General features: G+C 47.1%; 2 protein-coding genes and 1 long non-coding RNA gene across 4 annotated transcripts; 2 read left to right on the forward strand and 1 right to left on the reverse strand.

The window, feature by feature from the left end:
• Window positions 1-8,470: 8,470 nt before the first annotated feature.
• LOC308581339 lies at window positions 8,471-13,489 on the reverse strand. The gene is made up of 2 exons (XR_014004988.1): window positions 10,232-13,489; window positions 8,471-9,765 (listed from the first exon to the last, which is right to left on the reverse strand). It is a non-coding gene; the product is annotated as an uncharacterized lncRNA (long non-coding RNA).
• A 294-nt stretch (window positions 13,490-13,783) lies between these two features.
• Window positions 13,784-19,374, forward strand: LOC308580717 (uncharacterized protein). The gene is made up of 2 exons (XM_081182787.1): window positions 13,784-14,690; window positions 17,810-19,374. Exons 1-2 carry the CDS (start codon window positions 14,030-14,032, stop codon window positions 18,784-18,786), a joined length of 1,638 nt encoding a protein of 545 aa, XP_081038913.1. The 5' UTR covers window positions 13,784-14,029; the 3' UTR covers window positions 18,787-19,374.
• A 4,114-nt stretch (window positions 19,375-23,488) lies between these two features.
• Window positions 23,489-26,569, forward strand: LOC308580987 (uncharacterized protein). Of its 2 annotated transcripts, none has more exons than XM_081183376.1 (2): window positions 23,489-23,539; window positions 25,306-26,569. In XM_081183376.1, exon 2 carries the CDS (start codon window positions 25,396-25,398, stop codon window positions 26,440-26,442), a length of 1,047 nt encoding a protein of 348 aa, XP_081039502.1. In that variant the 5' UTR covers window positions 23,489-23,539; window positions 25,306-25,395; the 3' UTR covers window positions 26,443-26,569. The 2 variants fall into 2 exon arrangements, with proteins under 2 accessions (XP_081039502.1, XP_081039503.1); XM_081183377.1 differs by lacking the exon at window positions 23,489-23,539 and adding an exon at window positions 25,165-25,198.
• Window positions 26,570-26,709: the final 140 nt, after the last annotated feature.

Here is a 26,709-nt window from a genome sequence, read left to right on the forward strand (position 1 = left end):
ATCTTGGGAATTGGGATGCACGAGGGGGGGTGGGGGGAAGTCAGGAAACAAGGTTATGAAATGGAGATTTGCTGATTTTATACATGTTTTTGTTTTGTGTCTTTTCTTTGTGTGTGTTTTGTCTTTATAAAAGCAGAAAACCAAATAAAAATTTTTATAAAAAAAAAAAGGAATGGAAGATTCGAGACCGGGCGGTAATTGGATAGATCTAAGGGATCTAATGATGTTTTCTTTAAGAGCGGACGCACCACCGCCTCCTTCAGTTCCCCTGGGAATATCCCGGTGCCAAGAGACAAATTGATGATATCCCCCAGGGGGGCCCGCACCACGTCTGGCACGCTCTAATCAGCCATGACGGGCACGGGTCAAGAGGACAGGTGGTGGGCTTTCCAGCTTGGAGGAATCTGTCCACATCGGCTGGAGATATCCGGTCAAAGTGGTCCAATACTGGACCCGAGGACAGTCGAGGGGCCTCCAGTTCCTTTATTGTATCCAAATTGGCAGGGAGGTCATGGCGGAGCAACAGGACCTTCTCCACAAAAAAGCTCGCAAATGCCTCACAGCTGTGTGTCAGATTGTTATTTAAATTTGGCTGTCCTTCAAGGGACGTTAAAGACCGAATTATACTAAATAATTGCGCCGGGCGAGAGCTAGCGGATGCAATGGATGCCGAGAAGTAAGACTTCTTAGCGGCCTTCACTGCCATCTCATAGGTTTTCATAAAAACCCTATAAGATGTTCTTGAGGCTCCGTCACGGGCACCCCGCCATACTTGCTCTAGCCGTCTGAGGTCCCGCTTCATTTTCCGAAGCTCCTCGGTAAACCAGGGGGCCCGGTTTCTGCGGGGTCGCAGAGGGCGCTTAGGTGCGATCTCATCGATGGCTGCCAGGAGCTGGGTATTCCAGCCCTCAACAAGCTCAGTCAATGAGTCGCCAGGGGGAGCAAGGTCCCGCAAGGCCTGACGGAATCTATCAGGGTCCATCAGCCTCCGCGGGCGAGCCCAAATTGGCTCGCCACCTAAGCGGGGTGGGGGTGGAAAATCAATCCTGGCTTTCAGTGCGTAGTGATCAGACCATGGCACCTTCATCGAGGGAGACATGATCACATCTATACCGGCGCCAAAGATCAAATCCAGCGTGTGGCCTGCTTGATGTGTGGGGCCCGAAACAAACTGGGAGAGCCCTAGTGTCGCCATGGAAGACACCAGGTCCAGAGCCTGTGAGGAGGGAGTGGCATCAGCATGGATGTTGAAGTCCCCCAGTACCAATAGGTTGGGGAACTCCAAGGCCCAGCCGGCCACCGCCTCCAACAGGCCTGACAGGGTGGCTGCTGGTGCGCTAGGTGGCCGGTACACCAGCCAGACAGCCAAGCTCACCTCAGAGCCCCACACTAGGCCAACACATTCAATGCCGGGGATCGATGGCGATGGCAGAGCCCTGAAAGAACAGTCTTCTCGGATTAATAATGCCACCCCTCCCCCCCGGCCCACAGTCCGCGACTGGTGGAGGACGGAGAAACCTGGGGGCGCCATCTCTCGTAAGGTAACAGTTTCCCCTTCGCGTACCCAGGTCTCCGTCACACAAGCCAGGTCAACCCCCTGCGAGGTGAAGAAGTCTCGCAGGGTGGCGGTTTTTTTGCCTATAGACCTGGCATTGCACAACACCAGTGACGGAGGTGAGTAATCCTTGCTCACCCTACCTTCGTCCCTCGGGATGGGGCGCAGATTGGAAGGGGTACGAGCATATCCATATCTCGATCCCCTTCGCCTATGACATCTGCCCCCACCGCCATACCTCCCTCGCCCCACTACGGTAGCAATCCCAAGCCTCAAACCAACCTCCATTTACAGAATAGAAACAAATCAAATCAAAAACAATTGTACCAACACAACAAATCCCCACCCCACTCAATAACCAACCCCAAACCAAACTAAAACAGAACAAAATAGAAATACATCAATAAAAACCACCGTTCACGGTGGGACAACAAAGTAAAAAATAAAAACCCCTATAAAACATTTTAAAATATATAAAAACATATTAAGCATTTGCCGCGGCAACATCAGTGTCCTTAAAACAGTAGCGGTGGTGAGTGTGGGCCCCGCCCCCTAGGCCTGGAGGAGTGTGCCTACAGGAGGGAGCGGCCTTCCTCAACCCCCACGGTGGAGCCGCAGCAATGGTGTCCCAGTGCCTCATGAGGCCTCTTAAGCTGTGGCAGTGGTGAGTCAGTCTGGCCCCGCCCCCTGGGCCTGGTGGAATCAGCCTGAGGAGGGAGCGGCCTTCCCAACTCACAGTGCAGCAGCAGCAGTGGTGTTCCGGTGCCTCGTGCAGCCTCTTAAGCTGTGGCAGTGGTGAGTCAGTCTGGCCCCGCCCCCTGGGCCTGGTGGAATCAGCCTGAGGAGGGAGCGGCCTTCCCAACTCACAGTGCAGCAGCAGCAGTGGTGTTCCGGTGCCTCGTGCGGCCTCTTAAGCTGTGGCAGTGGTGAGTCAGTCTAGGCCCCGCCCCCTGGGCCTGGTGGAATCAGCCTGAGGAGGGAGCGGCCTTCCCAACTCACAGTGCAGCAGCAGCAGTGGTGTTCCGGTGCCTCGTGCGGCCTCTTAAGCTGTGGCAGTGGTGAGTCAGTCTAGGCCCCGCCCCCTGGGCCTGGTGGAATCAGCCTGAGGAGGGAGCGGCCTTCCCAACTCACAGTGCAGCAGCAGCAGTGGTGTTCCGGTGCCTCGTGCAGCCTCTTAAGCTGTGGCAGTGGTGAGTCAGTCTAGGCCCCGCCCCCTGGGCCTGGTGGAATCAGCCTGAGGAGGGAGCGGCCTTCCCAACTCACAGTGCAGCAGCAGCAGTGGTGTTCCGGTGCCTCGTGCGGCCTCTTAAGCTGTGGCAGTGGTGAGTCAGTCTAGGCCCCGCCCCCTGGGCCTGGTGGAATCAGCCTGAGGAGGGAGCGGCCTTCCCACCTCACAGTGCAGCAGCAGCAGTGGTGTTCCGGTGCCTCGTGCGGCCTCTTAAGCTGTGGCAGTGGTGAGTCAGTCTAGGCCCCGCCCCCTGGGCCTGGTGGAATCAGCCTGAGGAGGGAGCGGCCTTCCCAACTCACAGTGCAGCAGCAGCAGTGGTGTTCCGGTGCCTCGTGCAGCCTCTTAAGCTGTGGCAGTGGTGAGTCAGTCTAGGCCCCGCCCCCTGGGCCTGGTGGAATCAGCCTGAGGAGGGAGCGGCCTTCCCAACTCACAGTGCAGCAGCAGCAGTGGTGTTCCGGTGCCTCGTGCAGCCTCTTAAGCTGTGGCAGTGGTGAGTCAGTCTAGGCCCCGCCCCCTGGGCCTGGTGGAATCAGCCTGAGGAGGGAGCGGCCTTCCCAACTCACAGTGCAGCAGCAGCAGTGGTGTTCCGGTGCCTCGTGCAGCCTCTTAAGCTGTGGCAGTGGTGAGTCAGTCTAGGCCCCGCCCCCTGGGCCTGGTGGAATCAGCCTGAGGAGGGAGCGGCCTTCCCAACTCACAGTGCAGCAGCAGCAGTGGTGTTCCGGTGCCTCGTGCGGCCTCTTAAGCTGTGGCAGTGGTGAGTCAGTCTGGCCCCGCCCCCTGGGCCTGGTGGAATCAGCCTGAGGAGGGAGCGGCCTTCCCACCTCACAGTGCAGCAGCAGCAGTGGTGTTCCGGTGCCTCGTGCGGCCTCTTAAGCTGTGGCAGTGGTGAGTCAGTCTAGGCCCCGCCCCCTGGGCCTGGTGGAATCAGCCTGAGGAGGGAGCGGCCTTCCCAACTCACAGTGCAGCAGCAGCAGTGGTGTTCCGGTGCCTCGTGCAGCCTCTTAAGCTGTGGCAGTGGTGAGTCAGTCTAGGCCCCGCCCCCTGGGCCTGGTGGAATCAGCCTGAGGAGGGAGCGGCCTTCCCAACTCACAGTGCAGCAGCAGCAGTGGTGTTCCGGTGCCTCGTGCGGCCTCTTAAGCTGTGGCAGTGGTGAGTCAGTCTAGGCCCCGCCCCCTGGGCCTGGTGGAATCAGCCTGAGGAGGGAGCGGCCTTCCCAACTCACAGTGCAGCAGCAGCAGTCCAACAAAAATGGATGCAGCTTTCCAATTTAGGTTGCAGATTCCAGCACACTTAGCACACATTCACAACATAATAATTATAAATAATAATATTAATAATAATTTATTCTTTATACCCCGCCCATATTGCTGGGTTTCCCATGCAGTGGAAGCAATGTGATACTGCTTTAAACAGTCATGGCTTCCCACAAGGAATTCTGGGAGCTAAAGGTTAACAGTGCTGAGATGGGTTAGGGGAGACCTGCTATTCTCCTCACAGAGCTACAGTTTCCAACATTACTGCGGGAGCAAAACTGATGGTTAAACCACTTTGCCCTAGCTGCTCAAAGAACCCTAAAAGATTGGTGAATTGCAGAAGACAAGCTGGATTTTATTTAGTAAGACAGCTGTTAAAGGCACAAGGATCAGAATAAGTACACTCAAAGGAAAGGAGAAGCAGCTTTTGAGGACTCAGAGGATTCCTATTGCCTGGTATCTAAACCACTCACAAATCACTCACAGCTCTGCATTCACTCATTGGCTGAACGGCTGGTGCCTAAAAATAAGGAAGGAAAGAACCAGGAGAATCTCCCTGGGAAGAGCGTTCCAGGAGTGAGGAGGCTCCTCAGGAAAGGCCTGTTCTCAGGTTCCCCATTTTTGCAACCCCCTCTTAAACCCCAATTGATTAAGCAAGGACCAGAGTGTGGCCGGCCACATGCCTCGGGTGGTGACATGTGGAGACAGACCCACGGTCATCATGATATCCACAGCCAGTCACCTTGGTGCTGATGGTTGGAAAATGCCCTGGGGGTGCCTGCAAGCCCCCCGAACTCTGAGCGTCCTCCGGTACGCTCAGCTCTGGAAAAGGCATCTCTCTTCTCTCCAGCGTGCTTCTAGACATGCATCATAATGATATATGCACACTAAGCTTTTGGCAAAACACGGCAAGAAGCGTGAGACATCGTAGAGCTAATCTACTATTTATTTACACACTAGGTACAGACAAAAGCATAATGACGTCCGTTCTCTCCAGCTCTGAGAGAACAAACAGAAAGAAATAAAAGTGAAAGTACAGTATAATAGGATCCACAGCAGAAGAGATAAGACTGTCTTCCTTTCCCACCATCGTCCCAAACAGGCATGTGATTTACAACAATCTCATCTGCAGTATCGGAGGAGTGAAATTGCTCACAGTGATGTCCCCCAAAACCAGCAGTTCTCTCAACCATCATCAATTCCCCAGGTTGGGGAACTCTGAGTGTCCTCCGGTACACCCAACTCTGGAAAAGGCATCTCCCTTGTGTGGCGAGTTCCCGCCTCCCACCAGTGTCGGGGGCGTGAGCCTGCAACACCACCTCCTCCCAAGGTCGGAAGTGGCTTTGCATGGCGAGTTCCCGCCTCCCACCAGTGGTAAATAACAAAAAAAGACACCATAATTAAGGTTAATGGGCTAAAATTGGTCACAACTTTATTGGTTACAGGTAAGAGCGGTATTGGATTAGGCACTGGTCCTATCCGTCTATCCGGCTTCAGCCTGATGGTTTGAAGACCGGCAAGGGTTAAAACCAGCAGGCAGTGTGCCATCTGGGCATAACCCGGTCTCCCTCCACTCCCCCTACCCTTAACCACTGTGATGGGGGACCCTGCTATTCTTCCCAGCTCCTCTGCTTCCAGACACATCTCCACTCCCTCAATAATAACAGAGAACAACCAAACACACACAAATGTAAAACAGTTAAAACCATTGGAGCAGCAGGCCTATCTCCAGCTGCCTGAGCCCAAATAACCCTCCCAAAACCTAGACATTTCCTTTAAAAAGAAAAAGTCTGCCCAGGTGGGCATGTTGCGCCCCCAAAGAGGACATGTCCAGGTTTCCCCAGACATATGGCAACTCTACAGTGTATAAAATTCATTGCTACAAAAGGTTTGATGCACAATAGTACCATCATGTTCAGGACCCCTCAACTTCTGAACACCAGATTCTGGGTCTTCTACGTCCAGTAACTGGTCTTCCTAGAACTATCCGATTGGCCACTGTAGAAAATAGAATGCTGGACTAGCTTGTGGTCAAGCTAACATTACCAGGGTCAAAAAAATTTTTTAAGAAAACCACAAAAGTTGATGTTATTATATTGACAATATGTGAAACCGGGCCACAATTTAAACAAAAACAAAAAACAAGAAAGCTATAGCTCAAAGGGCAGGAGGGGAAAAGAGGGCATTTCTGTCTGTCTCTATGCTGTTTAATTTCTCTTTTCAGATCACGCTTCCTCCCTGTTGCAGTTTGCTTTTCTGTGAACTCCAGTTCCCAGCAAACTTTGCACTTCCCACAGAAACGATTAACAGCCGGCCCCATTTCTCTGAGCAAACACCCAAGAGGGACAGTGAAGGGGCTTGAGATAAAGAAGGAAATTTTGTTAATTCACCACTGCCTGTCTGAAGGGGTGAGCTGGCCAGTTAAGTAGCGCCATCTACATGTCCAATTAGATGGCTGAATGCTGCATCATCCTAAGATGGAGGACAGTAGCCCAGGCAACAACAAATTCAAAACAAAACAAAACAAGAAAGCAATAAATCAAAGTGCACAGGGAAAAGAGGATCTCTATCTACCTACCTACCTATCTATCTATCTATCATTATCTATCTATCTATCTATCTATCTATCTATCTATCATCTATCCATTGCTCTATCTATCTATCTCTGCTGTCTGAGTTCTCTTTTCAGGTCATGCTTCCTCCCTGCCACAGTTTGTTTTTCTGTGGACTCCAATTCCCAGCAGCCTTTGCACTTCCCACATAAACGATCAACACCTGGCCTCATTTAGCTGAGCAAACACCCAAGTGGGTTAGTGAAGGGGCTTGAGATGAAGAAGGAAAGTCTGTGAATTCACCAGTGTCTACCAGAAGGGGTGAGCTGGAGCCTACCAAGAACTCAAGATAAGACATGCTGGAATTGGGTAGAAATTTCTGAACTGGGGGTCCCTGTTTTCCCCCTCTTTCTTCCCCTTTGTGGCATTTGAAATGCAGACTTGATCTCACAAGGGGCTGCTGCTCTGAGTCTCAAATGTAGACCTGCCTTAGTCCTAAGATGACCTGGGTGTGTCAAAGGAGGCTGGCATTCCTCTGAAGGAATGAGAAAGTGACAACAAGGGGCTCTCCAGTTTTGTGGGAGGAGGACAATGGTCAGCAAGGAAGAGTGCAAGAGAGGGAATTCTCCCCGTGGATGGGTAAACTGGGGTGGGGTCAAGAGGGTAGCCTCTTGGCTTTTGCATTAATTAAATATTTCACTAAGGGGCAGTGTCCATGTAGGAGCATGATTGCTTAAGGGAGAGTCCTTGCAGAGCTGCAGCCCAGAGTCAATAACAGAAGAGGAAAGAGGGACAGGGTGTGTTTTGGGGCTTCTTCAGGTAAAGGTTGCTACATTTCAGGAGCAAATATCATCAGAGTCTTAGGCAGAAGGAATGAAGTTCAGCGATAGGCGGGGATCGTGAAAAAAGGTTGGCGTGTTTGTGTGTTGATCATGTGCAATATCCAGACTATTTATATTCCAAATAGCTTTACTTTCAGAAACGTAACTGAGAAGATCATTTATATACAATCTCACGTTTAATCACTCTGTCCCTTGTAGAAAGCACAGATTTCTCCCTATTAACGATTAGGGATCTTCCTTTGTCTGTTTTACTTCAAACTTCAAATCACACGGACACAACACTGCCCTCGGCAGCATCCCTAAGGGGACCTGGGTGAGTCAAAGGATGACAGCCCTTTGGAAGAATGAGAAAGTGAAAACAAGGGATTTCTCATTGTGCAGGAGGAGGAATGTGGGTATCAAGGAAGGGTGCAAGAGAGAGATTTCTTCCCCTGGGAGGTTGAGATGGGGTGGGGTCCGGAAGGCATCCTCTTGCCATTTGTGTTTTGCGTTGTTCACATTTTTCACTAAGAAGGGGGATCTTGCTTAAGACAGAGCTGCAGCCTGGAGTCCACAACAAAAAGGAAAAGAGGGACAGGATGTGTATTAGGGCTTCTGCAGGTGGAGGTTGCAACATTTCCTGGAGCAAAGATTGAAAGAGTCTTAGGGGGAAGGAACGCAGCTCAGTGGTGGCGTGCCTGCCTTGCATTGCAGAAGGTGGCAAGTTCAGTCCCCAGTATCTCCATGTAGGGCTTGGGAGAGGCTTCCCATATGAAACCCTGGGAGCTGCTGCCTGTCAGTGTAGACAGTACTGAGCTAAGTGGCCAAAGTTACTATTCTCTTGTGTACATGAGGATCATGAAGGAAAAGATTCATTTCTGAGCTGTTTTCCTAAACCAGTGAGTGTCCAGTGTGCATACGGGGATGCTCCTGTGCTTCTAATCATGGAACTTTGGAGTGTCAGGCATAGCCCTATTGGCTTTAGCCCAAACGTAGCAGAGTTTTCCTGCACAGCAAAGAAGCTAGTTGCGGCGGTAATGACTAGTCAGCTAGACTCAGAATAACTATTTACAGGATTTATTAAAAGGAGAAAATAAAACCAGCAGAGTTTCTGCATACAAATAAAAGCAAAATAAATCCTCTCTTTCTCTCTCTCTCAAAACCATACACAGCACTTCTACTCCTAACACACCTCACATCAAACTGAGCTAGCAATCCCTAGATAAGAGTTGAGTGCTGGTCGTTAACCAATCAGAGTAAGCAGTTTCTAGGTCAAGCAGACCTGGGCTTTCTGCCAAGAGTAAATTGACACTGCCTTGAGTTAATTGTGTGACGCCAGAATCTGCAAGTTTCCCATGAGAATCAATTAACAGAAACTGAACACCCCCTCACAGATTCTGCTGAACAATTAACATCAAATACACCTATGTAGGAGATCATTTTTCCAGCAAACCTAAACCTTTGCACATTCGCTTGTTCTTTACCTTTGCCAATGGTTTAGTTAATACATCTGCTACATTTTCTTCACTTGATACATAAGTACATGTGATTATATTGTCCTGTACACAGCAACGTACATTTTGGTATTTTACAGAGATATGTTTGGAACGCGATTTGAAACCCTCTGTTTTACTTAAGGTTATACAAGCTTGATTATCAATGTAAACTTGTACTGGTTCTCCACAATTTACATTTAAATCTGCTAACAAATGCTTGAAATAAATCACCTCGTTGCACAATTCACTCAATGCGGCGTACTCTGATTCCGTTGATGACACACTTACAACGTCTTGCTTGCGTGACCGCCAGCTGATTAAAGCTCCACCGACCATTATGACTAGTCCTGTGACAGATTTTCTATCCGGCAAATTTCCCCAGTCACTATCACAGAAGCAACTCAACATTTCATCCTTTGAAGAATTTAATTGTAACATATAGCCAATTGTCTGTTTGAGATACCTCAGAACTTGTTTTACCCCTTTCCAGGCATTTAGTGTGGGTTTTGAGACCAATCTACTTAATATGCCTACTGCATAACTAATATCAGGTCTGGACCACTGTGCTAGATACAATAAACTTCCAATTACAGAGTGCTATACATCAGGATGTTCAAATTCAGGACTCTCATCTACATGAAGTGTTTTTATGAAACCTGGATCCATAGGCACCACTGCCCCTTTGCAATCCTGCATCCTGTATGTAGTCAGTAGTTGTTTAACTTTGTTCTGCTGACTAATTAGACAGCTGCCATCTTGGGCCCAGCACACTTCCAACCCTAGATATGTCCTAACCGGGCCTAAGTCTTTCACTTTGAACTTACTGGACAATTGCTTGGCAAACCTTTTAGTTTGTTTATCTGTTTTGCAGGCATACAATACATCATCTACATAAATCAGACAAAACTCTTGATCACTGCCTGTACCACGTACATAAACACAATTGTCAGCTGTACTCTGCTTGAAACCAAATGACACTAAGGCCTCATGGAAACATTTGTTCCAAGATCTTGCAGCCTGTTTGAGACCATATAGAGCTTTGTTTAATTTCAACACTCTATTGGAACCTGTCTCATAACCAGGCGGTTCGGCTAGATACAGGTCTTCTGATATTGATGCATGTAAATATGCAGTCTGGATATCAAAATGGTTTAACAGGAGTTTTCTCTTTGCTCCAAGCGTTAGGATCAGCCTTACACTGTCCCCCTTGGCAGTAGGGGAAAAAATCTCGTCATAATCTTTTCCAGGCCTCTGAGAATATCCTGGAGCCACTAAACGAGCTTTGTATTTGTACTCTCCTGTCACCAGAGGTTTAAGTTTGTACACCCACCTGCAGCCTACAATCTTTGCCCCCTCAGGCGCTGCTACTGGTGTAAAAACCTTGTGCTCATTCAGAGAGGACATCTCTTCCTCCATTGCCTGTTTCCAGCACTCTGCCTCCTCTTTTGGTAACTTTAACACTTCCTGAAAACTCTTGGGCTCTGCAATCACACTAAACACATTTGCAGTATCTGGAGAAAAACGCACCGGAGGCACTCCTTTGTTTTGTCTTTTAGATCTTCTGGGAGAAAATTTTTCTTCTGACCCACTTTCCTCCTCAGAACTACGACCTCTCTTTTGTTGCTTAGCAACTGGTCTTTGGCTAACTTCACTTTCCTGAGAGCTCTTATCTGAACTTTCCTCCCCCTCAGACTCTGATTCTCTGTGTCTACCTTTAGAGTCATGAAGCTCCTGGGAAGGTTCAAACCAAACCTCAGTATTGGCATGTAGTCTCTCCCAGCCACTATGTTCACAAAAACTGGCATTCCTGGAGATCACAATGCCATTTGTCCCTTCAGCAAAGCGGAAACCTTTTCCCAGCTCCTGGTAACCCACAAACACTAACTGTTTGGTCTTAGGATCTCCCTTCTTCCTCATTTGTTTCGGAATTAATACCCAGGCCTTTGATCCAAACACATGCAAATGGTCAATTTTGGGTTTTTTCTGAAACAATTTAAAGTACGGGGTTGTACCTATTGTTTGATGAAAGAGCCTATTTTGGAGATAACACGCGGTGAGCATGCTCTCCCCCCAATAAGACATGGGCAAATCAGCATCTTCAAGCATGGCAAACATCATATCTTGTAAAGATCTGTTTTTTCGCTCTGCAACGCCATTCTCCTCTGGGGGAAAAACGTTCGTTTTTCTATGCCCAATGCCACGCTTCTGTAACCAATCTCTAAAGGCATTTGACATAAATTCGCCACCTCTGTCCGTCTGAATCCTTTTAAGTTTAGTGGATAGAAATCTTTCCACAGATGCCACCCAGCCTTTAAACTTAGTGAACACATCACCCTTATTCTTCATGGGAAAAACCCAAGAATAACGTGTAGCGTCATCCACAATTGTTAGTGAAAAACGCGATCCACCCCTGCTTACAGCAAATGGACCAATTACGTCCATGTGAACCAGCTGTAGCGGTGACTCACTATCTCTGTCACTTCTGGGGTAAGAGACTCTGTGGGTTTTAACCTTTTTACACACATTACAATCAAGGTACTTGTTACAACTCTTTAAATTACCCCCATCAGCCAATTCAGACATTTTTAGTACACTTTTCCAGCCAGCATGCCCCAATTTCCTATGCAATAAGTGCACACAGTTGTCATGTATAGCTTTGTTGTTCACTGCAGGCTGAGATTTACTGACTACTGCTGCAACTTGAGATCCTGCTTTAAGCCAAAACAAGCCTCCCTCTGACTTAGCAGTGCCTAAAATCTCACCAGCCTTCTTAATCATGCAACTGTCTCCTTCAAAATGCACTTTAAACCCAGCTTTTAGCAAACAATCTACAGACATCAGATTGCTCCTTAATGAAGGCACACACAGTACATTTTGCAGGCATTCACGAAGACAAGGAACAAAAACTGCACCCCCTGAAATCACTTCGGAAGTACTTCCATCTGCTAGAGCCACCTGGCTGCGCTGTGCTGAGTTCTTGGAAACAAACAAGTCATCTGAGTTCACGATGTGGCGAGATGCTCCCAAATCGACCACCCAGACAGCTTGTTTCTCATCAGCAATCTTCACCTCGCCGGTCACCAGCTGAGCCGACTGTTTTCGTTTGAAGAATTTCTTTTTACGCTGCTGCTGCTGCTGATCTCGTCTCTGCTCTTGCACCGGCCACTGAGACTTGACCAACTCCGGACATTGTCGTTTTAGATGCGCTGAGGACCCACATCGGAAACAACGCCTAACAGCAAACGCTGACTCCTCACCGGTACGCTGCTTTTGCTTCACCTCTGGCACGGCATGAGAACTCCTTCCAAACCGCCCGCCTGTAGAAGCCTCTGCAGCCAACGACCTTTCTTGCCTCTTCTGCCATTCTTCAATCAAACGCCCAGTAACGTAACTGACTGATAAATCATGCTCCTGTATGCCTTCTAGAGACAAAACTAAATTATCCCAGCTTTCCGGGAGAGAACTCAAAATAATAGCCACCTTCTCCTGCTGGTCTAACGCACAGTCTCTTTCCTGTAGCGCTGCAAACTTTAACTGTAAACTGTGTAGGTGTTCCTGCATTGTAACCCCAGGCTGTAACATTGCCTTGTACAATGCCTTGTGAATGAACAGCTTGGAAACCGCTGTCCCACGCACATGGAGTTCTTTAAGTGCTTGCCACACACCTCTAGCTGTATTGATTCCCCTCACATACGGCAACTGGGAATCTTCCAGCCCCAAGACAATTGTGGCCCTTGCTCTTTGGTCTTTATCGAGGTCTTCATCATCAGGCTTCGCAGGAAACTTACTCACCACTTGCCAGAGACGATCCCTCTGCAGCACTGCCTGCATGCGTTCCGACCACAGCAAGTAATTGGAGTCATTCAGACGCTCAAAAGCCATCTGAACTGGTTGTGAGGCCATCTTGAGAGCGATGTCCCTGGAACCCGGAACCAGCTACTCATGACCACCGAGAGAGAAAACAGGAACCACAGCACCCAGCACTCACACGCTGCAGCTGTTGTCCTTCTGTCCGCTGCGTCACCAGCTCACCACGGTCAGGAACCAGCCAGGAACAACAACCTCTGGAACTACTGGAACCAACGCCGTTGATGCTGACACCACCGCAACTCAGGCTGGCAGCACAATGCCCATAACCTCATGGAACTTTGGAGTGTCAGGCATAGCCCTATTGGCTTTAGCCCAAACGTAGCAGAGTTTTCCTGCACAGCAAAGAAGCTAGTTGCGGCGGTAATGACTAGTCAGCTAGACTCAGAATAACTATTTACAGGATTTATTAAAAGGAGAAAATAAAACCAGCAGAGTTTCTGCATACAAATAAAAGCAAAATAAATCCTCTCTTTCTCTCTCTCTCAAAACCATACACAGCACTTCTACTCCTAACACACCTCACATCAAACTGAGCTAGCAATCCCTAGATAAGAGTTGAGTGCTGGTCGTTAACCAATCAGAGTAAGCAGTTTCTAGGTCAAGCAGACCTGGGCTTTCTGCCAAGAGTAAATTGACACTGCCTTGAGTTAATTGTGTGACGCCAGAATCTGCAAGTTTCCCATGAGAATCAATTAACAGAAACTGAACATCTAATTCTCTGTATTTCCTGTTTCTCAAGATGCTTTGTTTCTAACAATCTACTTTCCTAAACAGGCAAAGGGAAAGCGGCAGCCAGTAGATGAAACAGAAGACTCCTGTGGCTAAGAAGAAGGTTGCAAGGAGCCCAGTTGGACCACAGCCAGGATGATGATGTTTGATACTTGCAAGGAGCCAGACCTGTGCATTGTCTATGGGGAACCCATCAGGCAAAAGCCCATCATCCACCAGAGAACGGGGGGTCAGAAGAAAGGCCACCCAGCCCACCCAGTTGAGGAGGAGGAGCATGTACCCCTTTTTCCTGGAGGAAGTTGCAGATCCCCCTGGGAAATCACGGTACAGACAATTCCTGGTGCTGCTAAGGAGCAGGATGTGTGCATTGTAGGTGAGGAAAACATCTGGCAGTACCCCAACACCTGCAAGAGAAAGGTATGTTTGCAGGAAACCCACTCAGTAGAGGGTCCAGTTGATAGCAAAGGAGACTCCAGTGTCCCAAGTAAAACTCCAGCCCGGACCGTTGTTGATGCCACAGCCAGGATGATGATGCTTGATACTTCTAGGGAGCCAGACCTGTGCATTGTCTACGGGGAACCCATCAGGCCAAAGCCCATCGTCCATAAGAGAACTGAGGGTCAGCAGGAAGCCCACCCAGTCGAGGTGGAAGAGGATGTACCCTTTCTTCGTGGAGGAAGTTGCAGATCCCCCTGGGAAATCACGGTGCTGACAGTTCCTGGCGCTGCTAAGGAGCAGGACGTCTGCATTGTGGGTGAGGAAAACATCTGGCAGAACCCCAACATCTGTGAGAGAAAAGCGTGTTTGCAGAAAACCCTCTCAGTGGAGAGTCCCATTCACAGCAAACTAGACTCCAGGGTCCCCAGTCAACTTCCAGCCCAGACTGTTGTTGATGCTGCTAAGGGACAAGACATCTGCATTGTGTATGACCAAGGTGTCCTACAAAAGCCCACCGTCCATATCAGAATTGGGTTTCCTGAGGAAACACAACCAGGGGAGGATGTAGTTAAGCCTGTTGCTGGCGGAGAAGATTGGAAAGGCCCCAATGAATCTACTTTCCAAGCCGTTCTTAATTCCACCAAGGAACAGGACTCCTGCATTGGTTACGAGGAAATGGTTAGTCAGAAGGCCATTTTTCAAGGAAGAGCCCCCTGTGAAGCCGCAGCTCAGAGAGATATGGATACTGGTAAGTAATGGGACTCCCGGGTAATGCATATTGGGGAGGGAAGTCCCAGGCTGAATTCCTTCTGAGCTCCAGGCCTTGACTGTCATAGAACCCACTCTATGTAGGTACTCTTTGCTGGGGAAACAATACTGCTCTTGAGTTGTGTGTGTTTGTGTGTGGCTTGTGCAGAAATTTTAAAAAAGAAATTATATACAGTGGTACCACAGGTTAAGTAGTTAATTTGTTCCAGAGGTCCATTCTTAATCTGAAACTGTTCTTAACCTGAAGCACCACTTTAGCTAATGGGGCCTCCTGCTGCCGCTGCACCGCCGCACAGCAATTTCTGTTCTCATCCTGAAGCAAACGTCTTAACCCGAGGTACTATTTCTGGGTTAGCAGAGTTTGTAACCTGAAGCGTATACAACTCGAGGTACCACTGTATACATCTCTGATAGCAATTTAACTTTGAGCTCCAACAATTCGGTTTGAAATCTAGATTATTTATTTTCGAAATCTAAATTGCTTTTATCTCCATTAAATATATCATTTACTTGATGATATTGCAACCAACCCCTAAGTACTTCTTCTATTTGATTATATGATTGAAGTTTTAATCCTTTATCGGTTTCCATCCATATCTCACCATAGGTGGCCCACCTTCCCTCAATATTTAATTTTTTAACAGTCAGTGCCCCTACTGGAGATAGCCACCATGGTGTTTTTCGTTCTAACAGATTTTTATATTTGTCCCAAACTGCATAAATTGACTTTCTTATCACGTGATTTAGAAACCCTTTATAAACTTTACTTTGTCATACCAAAGATAAGAATGCCACCCAAATCTGTTATCATAACCTTCCAAGTCTAGTAAATCCGTATTTTCCAATGTTATCCACTCTTTCAACCAACACAGGCAGGATGCCTCGTAATAGAGTTTCATATATGGCATTGAGAATCCACCTCTTTCTTTTTTTATCTATTAAAAGTTTAGATTTTATCCTTGGTTTTTTCCCTTGCCAGATGAACCTCGGTAGTACTTTTTGTCATTCCATAAATTGCCCTGGTCCTTTAATTACCAGAATCATTTGGAATAAAAACAGGATCTTGAGTTTTATATATATGTAAGGCTGCTGGGAGAGCGTTCCGGGCTATCTGCAGCCCCCCCCCCCCCAATCTCCGAGCGTCCTTCGGAGAGCATAGCTCTGGAAAGGCATTCCCTTCTTCTCCAGGGCGCTCCAGCGACATAAACCAACTTGATTTATGCACGCTAATCTTCTGACAATGCACAGCAAGAAGAATGAACCATCCGTAGATCTAAACTATGTATTTATTTACACTATATTACACAGACACAGAATCATGACGCTCTCTCTCATTCAGCTCCAAAAGAGAACAGGCAAAAGTGAAAGTGCATCACATAATACATATAGATAGGATTATATCCGGTTCTCATGCTTCCTTTCCGACAGACCGTGTGATTTCCACTAATCACAAAATGCAGCCTCGGAAGAGTGAAATTGCTAACAAAGGCTTGTGCAGAAATTTCTCACTTTAACTATGTACTTTTTGATGTTTCATTTGTTGCTCATAGTATTTTGCTGTATATTCTACTCTTAAGAACTAGAAAAGTTTCTGTCAGGTGATGGTGTGGTTGCTCGAGAGCAAACAAGCAAGACTCCAACCTGTCTTTTCCAGGCTTCATTATCTGTACAACCTATCTTACAGTGCAGAGCGTCACAAGTCCATGTCTGCTCAGTCGCTAGCAGAATCTGGGAGTGGGCGGTCCTTATACCTTACCCAGCATAACAATCGTGTGACCCCCATCCTTCTCCTCTCTGTGTGTGTGCAAACCTACTGCACAACGTGGACACTGGCAAAGGGGTACTTGCCTCCCCTCCCCTTTGCTCAGGCTCGGTGTTGAGGCTCTTCCTAGCATCTTCTGATCCCTGCGCCCTGCGCCCCTTCCCCACTGGAAGCAGGGCTTCCCTCCTCGTAGAGGAAGAAATGCTTTGCAAGATCTTCGGAGGCTCCCTGTAACAAAAATGCTCTTCCACCACTCGCCTCTGAGCTGATGGCAGTTCCCTGACAGTTTCAATGCATCAAGAATCAGAAATCTTGCTCTAACCAGGACGAACAACATAGCTATGCTCCCTAAAGCCAATCTAAACTTGCATTTGGAGACTGATGAAACTTTGGCTGTCATAGAACCCACTCTATTTAGGTTCTGCTTGCTGGGGAAACAGCAGGACTCTTTGCTGGGGAAACTGTACTGTTCTTGGGTTGTACACAGTGTGTGTGTATATACACACTGTATTTTCCGCTCTATAAGATGTACCAGACCATAAGATGCACCTAGTTTTTGGAAGAGGAAAACAAGAGGAAAAATTCTGAATCCCAGAAGCCAGGAAAACAAGTGGGATCACTGCGCAGGCCGGGCTTATGGGGTAGCCACGCACAACCTCTGCCGGAGAGAGGCTGCGTGCGGCTAAGCCAGCGGGATCACAGCGCTTTTCTTCCTCGGGGAAAAGCCCCCAAGAGCCGCACACACGCTCCACACGGCTCTTTAAGGGGAGCGCTGAGCAGAGCCTCCCACCTGCATTCGCTCCATAAGATGCACACACACTTCCCCTTACTTTTTAGGAGGGGGAAAGTGCGTCTTATAGAGCGAAAAATACGGGAAGCCTTGTAGACAAATTTTTCAATTTAGCTGGGTACTTTTTGATTTTTTGTTATTTCTTCACAACTACTTTCCCTATGTTCGTAGTCTGCTACTTTGGCTGTATTGTCTGCTCTTGAGCACTAGAAAAGTTTCAAAGCACCAAGAATTAGAAATCTTGATCTAACCTCATGATGGACAAAAAATATAGCTATGCTTCCTAAAGCCAATGTAAGCTTCCACCTGCAGACTGAGAAAATATTTGCTATAAAGATTAGGAACTTGCTGGTGAATCTGACGCAATGGCAAAACCAGACTCGGGATATTGAGCAGAGTGGAAAGAAAGGTCACCCATGATGGCAACTCATTGCCCGCTTTGGCAGCAATGGCCCCAAAAGTGTAACAAAATACGAAATATATTAGATTGAATCACTCTCTTTCCATCTCTCTATGACATCCATGTTTTCCTTCTCTCTTTATCCAGCAGGTGTTGTGCAGTGGAGAGAGAACAGAAGGAAATCTTCAAAAAAAGCACAGGATGAGATGGTGGAGCAGAACCTCCTGAGTCACGATGGACCAAGGAGGGAAAAGAGAAGCCACAGAAAACGGAAGACAGACAAATCCATCGTTCCTCAAAGTAGCTTCTTCACTGAGCAAGGAGAACAACCAGAAAACAGAGATTCTTTGAGAACATCCAAAAAGGAGAAAACAATTCAAATGGCAGAATCTGGAGAAATAAGCAGTGGGAGCAGAAACAATGGAAACAGCCCCACATGCCCTACAGAGGCGAAGCGATTTACTTGTTTGGAGTGTGGCATGAGCTTCAGGAATCAGAAGCAGTTTGCTGCCCATCAGAAGATTCACACAGGACAGAAATCACATAAATGTGAAGACTGTGGAAAGAGCTACCGCAATAAATGGAACCTTAAAGTACATAAAAGAACCCACACAGGGGAGAAGCCTTTCAAGTGTACAGTGTGCAAGAAAAGCTTTAATGTGAGATCAAACCTGAATGCACATCAAATAATTCACACAGGTGTGAAGCCCTACAAATGTTCTGTGTGTGGGAAAAGTTTCGCACGCAGCTCATACCTTAATGCACATCAAATAACTCACACAAAGAAGAAGCCCTACAAATGTTCTAAGTGTGGGAAATGTTTCGCACACAGCTCACACCTTACAGAACATAAGAGAACTCACACAGGGGAGAAACCTTTCAAATGTTCAGTCTGTAATAAATGTTTTGCTCAGAAGTCAAACCTTACTAGACATCAGAGTATTCACAAAGGGCAGAGACCCCATGAATGCTCAATATGTGGAAAGAGCTTCACCAGTAAATCAAACCTCAAGAGGCATCAAAAGCACCACACAAGGGAGACGCCCAACCAGGGTTCAAATCTCAGTCTGAGTTTAGATGATGAATCGAGACCTTATGTAGGTGAGAACACACAGCGGATTTAAACCATGTAACTTCAACTATGGTAAGAAGGTTGCATCCACACAATACTTTTAAAGCTTCCCCCCCAAGGAATCCTGGGAACTTCAGTTCTTAAGGGAGCTGGCAATTGTAGGTCTATGAAGTACAAACTACTGTTTCCAGAATTCTTTTAACAAACCATAGAAAAGCTATAAATGTGCTTTAAAGGGGTGGTGCAAATGTGACCTCAGCCTCGGTTTCCATCTTTTGAGCGTCGCAGGAGCCACCCAGAGGCCTGTCCCCACCTGAACCTCCCAATACACACACATAATACATGCTTTGGGCAGGTTCTTGGGTCTTTTAAGTGACTAAAACTCATTGCCTCAACTGGCTTGTTGTTTATTGTTTGTGTGGATTCCATGTGATTGTTGAAAAGTTTTTTTACATATAATAAAGTGCCTTCATTTTAATAAGTTATGCTATGAAAATTGCTCTTGGGAGAATCTAGAGAAAACTCAGCTCTTTCCTTGGCCAGAGCAAAGTCAACCAGCACCTTTCTCTCTTGACCCTGGGAATTTCTCCCCAATAAATTCATCCGGCTGAAGTAACCATGTTGGGGATAATTTACGTGATTCTTTTGAAACCAAAGAGAAGGATTGACCCAAGGAAGGAAGGGAAGTTTGAAAGGCTTCAGAGGCTTCTCCGTTGGAAATGTAAAATTGGCACAGTAGCTGCTTCTGCTTTTTAGATTTGTTTTGAGACTACCAATCCTGAATAATAAAGTTGTATAAATATTACAGTTTGTACTCTTCTGTTTTCTCTGGCTCCTCACAACAAAAATGGATGCAGCTTTCCAATTTAGGTTGCGGTTTCCAGCACACTTAGCGCACATTCACAACATAATAATTATAAATAATAATAATAATAATAATAATAATAATAATAATAATAATAATAATAATAATAATAATAATAATAATAATAATAATTTATTCTTTATACCCCACCCATATTGCTGGTAGTAGATAGGTAGCCGTGTTGGTCTGCCATAGTCAAAATAAAAAAATTTCTTCCAGTAGCATTTAAAGACCAACTAAGTTAGTTCTTGGTATGAGCTTTCGTGTGCATGCACACTTCTTCAGATACACTGAAACAGAAGTTGCCAGATCCTTCTATATAGTGAGAAGGTGGGGAGGGGTGTTACTCAGAAGGGTGGTGGGAATGGGAGATAGGCAGATAGCTGGGAGAGCCTGTTGACGACTCTTAACGACTGTAATAGGTCTTACAGGAAAAGGCAAGGGGTGAGGAGGTGAGAAATGGTTTAGTCATGTATAGTGAGATAAGAATCCAATGTCTTTGTTCAGCCCAGGTTTTTCCATTGTTTTAAGATCTCAAAGTAGCTGTTTTACTACAAAGGAATTTCAGAAACAGACTGGAAAGAGAAGCTGCTGAATTACAACTCATTACCAAACTTAAATATTGCTGGGTTTCCCATACAGTGAAAGCAATGTGATACTGCTTTAAACAGTCATGGCTTCCCCCAAGGAATTCTGGGAGCTGAAGGTTGTTAAGAGTGCTGAGATGGGTTAGGGGAGACCTGCTATTCTCCTCACAGAGCTACAGTTTCCAGCATTACTAGGGGAGAGGAACTGATGCACATCAACTAGGCACTCCCCCCGGAGTCACTGCTTGGGGGCGTACTTTAGGCCCTGACCTCCATAGGCTTCAGACAAGGCAACGCCCCCCGGAATCCTTCACCGAACTACCCTTCAATATTTGGGGGATGGCACTCCTCCCCCCATCTCATCTACATAACAATCCCCCTACCAATGCCTAACTGCCAAGACCAGAGAAGTTGTGGCGATTTGCTACAAGGTAGGCAAAAAACCACATGGCCGGTGCCAATTTGCTAAGTGGAAAAAACTCCTCCCAGGCCCCTTAACGGCGACCAACCAAAGTCCATAGCAAGGTCAGAAGGAAACCTTGAAGGGCGGGCGGGTGGGAAACCGGTCAGCTGAGCGATCTGAAAGAGGGCGATCCCCGGGCTGCGCTTGCCTTAAATGGGGCAAACCACACACCCCGAGCCAGCCAATTGGCTGGCTCAGAGGATGACGCGGCCCGAGGATTCCCCAGTTCACGTGGGGCTGCAAGCCAGCCACCGCGCACGTGTTGGGGGCGTGAGCCTGCAACACCACCTCCTCCCAAGGTCAGAAGTGGCTTTGCGTGGCGAGTTCCCGCCTCCCACCAGTGGTAAATAACAACACAAGACACCATAATTAAGGGTAATGGGCTAAAATTGGTCACAACTTTATTGGTTACAGGTAAGAGTGGTACAGGGACGCGGGTGGCGCTGTGGTTAAAAGCCTCAGCGCCTAGAGCTTGCCGATCGAAAGGTCGGTGGTTCGAATCCCCGCGGCGGGGTGCGCTCCCGTCGCTCGGTCCCAGCGCCTGCCAACCTAGCAGTTCGAAAGCACCCCCGGGTGCAAGTAGATAAATAGGGACCGCTTACTGGCGGGAAGGTAAACAGCGTTTCCGTGTGCTGCGCTGGCTCGCCAGATGCAGCTTTGTCACGCTGACCACATGACCCGGAAGTGTCTGCGGACAGCGCTGGCCACCGGCCTCTTGAGTGAGATGGGCGCACAACCCCAGAGTCTGTCAAGACTGGCCCGTGCAGGCAGGGGTACCTTTACCTTTACTTAAGAGCGGTATTGGCTTAGGCACTGGTCCTATCCATCTATCCGGCTTCAGCCTGATGGCTTGAGGACTGGCAAGGGTTAACACCAGCAGGGGGTGTGCCATCTGGGCATAACCCGGTCTCCCTCACCTCCCCCTACCCTGAACCACTGTGATGGGGGACTCTGCTATTCTTCCCAGCTCCTCTCCTTCCAGATCTGATATGATAAAACCACAGCGGACCTTGCCACTAAACTCTGCCAATTTGTCCTTACCCACAACAACTTCAAATTCGGTGATGACCTGTTTCTTCAGATCAGCGGCACAGCAATGGGCACCCGCATGGCCCCACAGTATGCCAACATCTTCATGGCAGATTTAGAACAACGTTTTCTGAACTCCTACCCACTCAAACCTCTCTTGTACCTGCGATACATTGACGATATTTTTATCATCTGGACACATGGTCAACAGACCCTGGACACCTTTCACCAGAAATTTAATGATTTTCACCCCACAATCAACCTTACAATGAATCAATCTATGCAAGAAATACATTTTTTGGACACTACTATAAAAATACAGGATGGGCGCATAGACACCACCTTATACCGCAAACCAACTGACCGACAAACATATCTACATGCCTCTAGCTACCATCCCAAACATACCAAACAGTCCATTGTATATAGCCAGGCACTACGTTACAGCCGCATCTGTTCCAACTCTACAGACAGAGACTCTCACCTAAGGGACCTACAGCAAACCTTCTCAGAACTAAAATACCCAGCAGATGAAGTTAGACAACAGATCAACAGAGCCAGACTGATACCCAGAGAGAACTTGCTGCAAGACAGACCCAAAAAAGAAAATAACAGAACACCTCTAGTCATCACATACAGCTCCCAAGTTAAAACAGTACAACGCATCATCAGAGATCTACAACCTCTCCTGGACAATGACAGTTCTCTTTCTCAAGCTCTGGGAGGAAGACCTTTCATTGCCTACAGACAGCCACCCAATCTTAAACAACTCCTAACCCACAATAATACTACAACCAGACTTAGCACGGACACTGGCACCAGAGCCTGCAATAAACCCAGATGCCAACTTTGCTGCCACATACACCCGGACAACACCATTACTGGCCCCAACAACATCACACATACCATCTCGGGACTATTTAATTGCTCATCGTCTAACATTGTGTATGCCATCAAATGCCAACAGTGTCCTTCAGCTCTCTATATTGGACAAACAGGCCAAACCTTACGCCAAAGAATAAACGGACATAAATCTGACATCAAGAATCACAGAACAGAGAAACCAGTAGGAGAACACTTCAATCTCCCAGGACATTCTATACAAGATCTCAAAGTAGCTGTTTTACTACAAAGGAATTTCAGAAATAGACTGGAAAGAGAAGCTGCTGAATTACAACTCATTACCAAACTTAAAACCATGAAAAGACCTGGACTGAACAAAGACATTGGATTCTTATCTCACTATACATGACTAAACCATTTCTCACCTTCCCACCCCTTGCCTTTTCCTGTAAGACCTATTACAGTCGTTAAGAGTCGTCAAGAGGCTCTCTCAGCTATCTGCCAATCTCCCATTCACACCCTCCCTTCTGAGTAACACCCCTCCCCACCTTCTCACTATATAGAAGGATCTGGCAACTTCTGTTTCAGTGTATCTGAAGAAGTGTGCATGCACACGAAAGCTCATACCAAGAACTAACTTAGTTGGTCTTTAAGGTGCTACTGGAAGGAATTTTTTTATTTTGACAAAAGTTGATGTTATTATATTGACAGTATGTGAAACCGGGCCACAGTTGAAATAAAAACAAAAAACAAGAAAGCTGCAACTCAAAGCGCAGGAGGGGGAAAGAGGGCATTTCTGTCTTTCTCTCTCTGCTGTTTAATTTCTCTTTTCAGATCACACTTCCTTCCTGCCACAGTTTGTTTTTCTGTGAACTCCAATTCCCAGCATCCTTTGCACTTCCCACATAAACTATCAGCACCTGGCCTCATTTAGCTGAGCAAACACCCAAGTGGGACAGTGAAGGGGCTTGAGATGAAGAAGGAAAGTCTGTGAATTCACCAATGTCTACCAGAACGGGTGAGCTGGAGCCTACCAAGAACTCAAGATAGAACCCGGGTGAGTCCAAGGATGACAGCCCTTTGGAAGAATGAGAAAGTGAAAACAAGGGATTTCTTATTGTGCAGGAGGAGGAATGTGGGTAGCAAGGAAGGGTGCAAGAGAGAGATTTCTTCCCCTGGGAGGTTAAGATGGGGTGGGGCTTGGGAAGGGCGTCTCTTGCCTTCGTGTTTTGCATTAATGAAATATTTCCCTAAGGGGGGGGCTTGTTTTTTGTTAATTCATTTTCAATTAAAAACCTTCCAATTGGTGACAAATCAAATCTTGCCAAATCATAATACAAACAGCACAGCCAATTATACAGTGCAACTGTAAAAAAATTCAGAAGGGGACCTCCTATGTTCTGGATCTCAAGAGAAAATGTCTTTTATTTTCTGCTTTCTTCTCTCTTGTTGTTTTCCAATTTCATATTTCCGATCTTAACCATCCTTATCTCACATTCACTGGTGTATGACTCTCAATCTTGTTTAACAAAGTCCATATATCTGTTAACATGCAAGAGGCAAATTTTATGCCATGTTGTTCTCTTTCAGTTGCTTTTAAAACACAGTCCTCCCAATGGCCCCTTCTTCCGCTCCACTGCTTTTAGCTCCAAAGACTCTGGGCTCTCTTCCAAGACTCCGTCAACTGATAAACTTTATGGCACGGCGATCTTTCTGATCTCTTAACGGGCCAATGTTTCAGTAAAAAACAATGCCATGGAGCATACTTCACAATCAGTATTTATGCAGAGACTGTTTTCAGTACCTCTAAAATCCAAGCCAGCTTTCCACAGGCCTTAGGAAAGCCAGCAGAAATCCAAGAGTCACCTCACTTTCTCCTTAATCCATATATGAGAATAATCCATTCAGACAAATCCAATTTTGTGTGAAATACCCCCCTTTTATAGTCCATCAAATAGCTCCAGCCCCCCCCCCCCACGCCCGGTAGGGGAGGCCATTATTTTTTTCTTCCTGCACATCAGCCATCTCCATTTTTTTCCCCCTCAGCCTGAGCCGCTTTCATATCTGATCTTGTTTTGGCAGTTCTAATTGGGGCTCTCTACCGGGGACTATGCAGCCATGTATCCAATTAATATTTACAGTTTCTCCTGCAATTCCTTTAGATATTTGATTCTTTCCTGGTGAGGTTCGCCATATCATGAAATAGCAAATATAAAGAATGTACAAAAAGGGCTGCCGCTCACCTCATAAATCAAAGCACAAAGATGAGAGGGTGGCTTGTTTAAGGCAGAGTTGCAACCCAGAGTCCACAACGGAAAGGAAAAGAGGGATAGGATGTGAATGAGGGCTTCTGCAGGTGGAGGTTGCTACATTTCCTGGAGCAAAGATCAAAAGAGTCTTAGGAGGAAGGAAGGCAGCTCAGTGGTGGCATGCCTGCCTTGCATTGCAGAAGGTGGCAAGTTCAGTCCCCAGTATCTCCATGTAGGGCTTGGGAGAGGCTTCCCATATGAAACCCTGGAGAGCAGCTTCCAGTCAGTGTAGACAGTACTGAGCTAAGTGGCCAAAGTTACTATTCTTTTGTGTACATGAAGGAACATGAAGGAAAAGATTAATTTGGGAGCTATTTTCCTAAAACAGTAAGATGGAGGGTGTCTAGTGTACATATGGGACACACAATGTATCCTTTGAAGGCTGAGCTGAACAGGATACTTCTTATGCTTGTAATTCTCTGTATTTCCTGTTTCTCAAGATACCTTGTTTCAAACAATCTACTTTGCTATATAGGCAAAGGGAAAGTGGCAGCCAGTAAATGAAGCAGAAGACACCCTTGCCTACGAAGAAGGTTGCAAGGAGCCCAGTTGGACCACAGCCAGGATGATGATGTTTGATACTTGCAAGGAGCCAGACCTGTGCATTGTCTATGGGGAACCCATCAGACCAAAGCCCATCATCCACAAGAGAACGGGGGGTCAGCAGGAAGCCCACCCAGTTGATGAGGAGGATGAACCTCTTTTTCATGGAGGAAGTTCTGGAGCCTCCTGGAAAATCACAGTACAGACAATTCCTGGTGCTGCTAAGGAGCAGGATGTGTGCATTGTAGGTGAGGAAAACATCTGGCAGTACTCCAACACCTGCGAGAGAAATATGTGTTTGCAGAAAATCAGCTCAGGGGAGGGTCCAGTTTACAGCAAAGGAGACTCCAGTGTCCCAAGTAAAACTCCAGCCCGGACCGTTGTTGATGCCACAGCCAGGATGATGATGCTTGATATTTCTAGAGAGCCAGACCTGTGCATTGTCTATGGGGAACCCATCAGGCCAAAGCCCATCGTCCATAAGAGAACTGAGGGTCAGCAGGAAGCCCACCCAGTTGAGGAGAAGGAGGAGGTACCCCTTCTTCATGGAGGAAGTTGCAGATCCCCCTGGGAAATCATGTTGGAGACAGTTCCTGGTACTGCTAAGGAGCAGGATGTGTGCATTGTAGGTGAGGAAAACATCTGGCACAACCCCAATATCTGTGAGAGAAAAGCATGTTTGCAGGAAACGCTCTCAGTGGAGGGTACTGTTCACAGCAAACTAGACTCCAGTGTCCCCAGTGAACCTCCAGCCCAGACTGTTGGTGATGCTGCTAAAGGACAAGACATCTGCATTGTGTATGACCAAGGTGTCCTACAAAAGCACACAGTCCATATCAGAATTGGGTATCCTGAGGAAACACACCCAGGGGAGGATGTAGTTAAACCTATTGCTGGTGGAAGAGATTGGAAAGGCCCCAATGAATCCACCTTCCAGCCTGCTGTTGATGCCACCAAGGAACAAGACTCCTGCATTGTGCATGAGGAAATGGTTAGACAGAGGCCCATTTTTCAAGGAAGAGCTCCCAGTGAAGCCACAGCTCAGAGAGGTATGGATACTGGTAAGTAATGGGACTCCCGGGTAATGCATATTGGGGAGGGAGGTCCCAGGCAGAATTGCTTCTTAGCTCCAGGTCTTAATGACAAGCACACAAGGCTATTTTTGAGGTCATCCCATGCTACACCAACTTACAGTAGACCCACTAAAAGTAATGGACATAGGACCCACTCTATGTAGCTTTTGTTTGCTAGGGAAACTGTACTGCTCTTGAGTTGTATATATTTATATATATGCCTTGTGCAGAAATTTTTCAATTTTGCTTTGTACTTTTTGTTG

The sequence above is a fragment of the Podarcis bocagei genome, assembly GCF_964188305.1.
Source record: "Podarcis bocagei genome assembly, chromosome: 2".
Classification (NCBI taxonomy): domain Eukaryota; kingdom Metazoa; phylum Chordata; class Lepidosauria; order Squamata; family Lacertidae; genus Podarcis; species Podarcis bocagei.

Coding starts and splice junctions, on each gene's coding strand:
- LOC308580717 (XM_081182787.1), top strand. CDS start 14,030: ATGATGATGCTTGATACTTCTAGGGAGCCAGACCTGTGCATTGTCTAC. Junction 14,691..17,809: donor TCAGAGAGATATGGATACTG/GTAAGTAATGGG, acceptor CTCTTTATCCAG/CAGGTGTTGTGCAGTGGAGA.
- LOC308580987 (XM_081183376.1), top strand. CDS start 25,396: ATGATGATGTTTGATACTTGCAAGGAGCCAGACCTGTGCATTGTCTAT.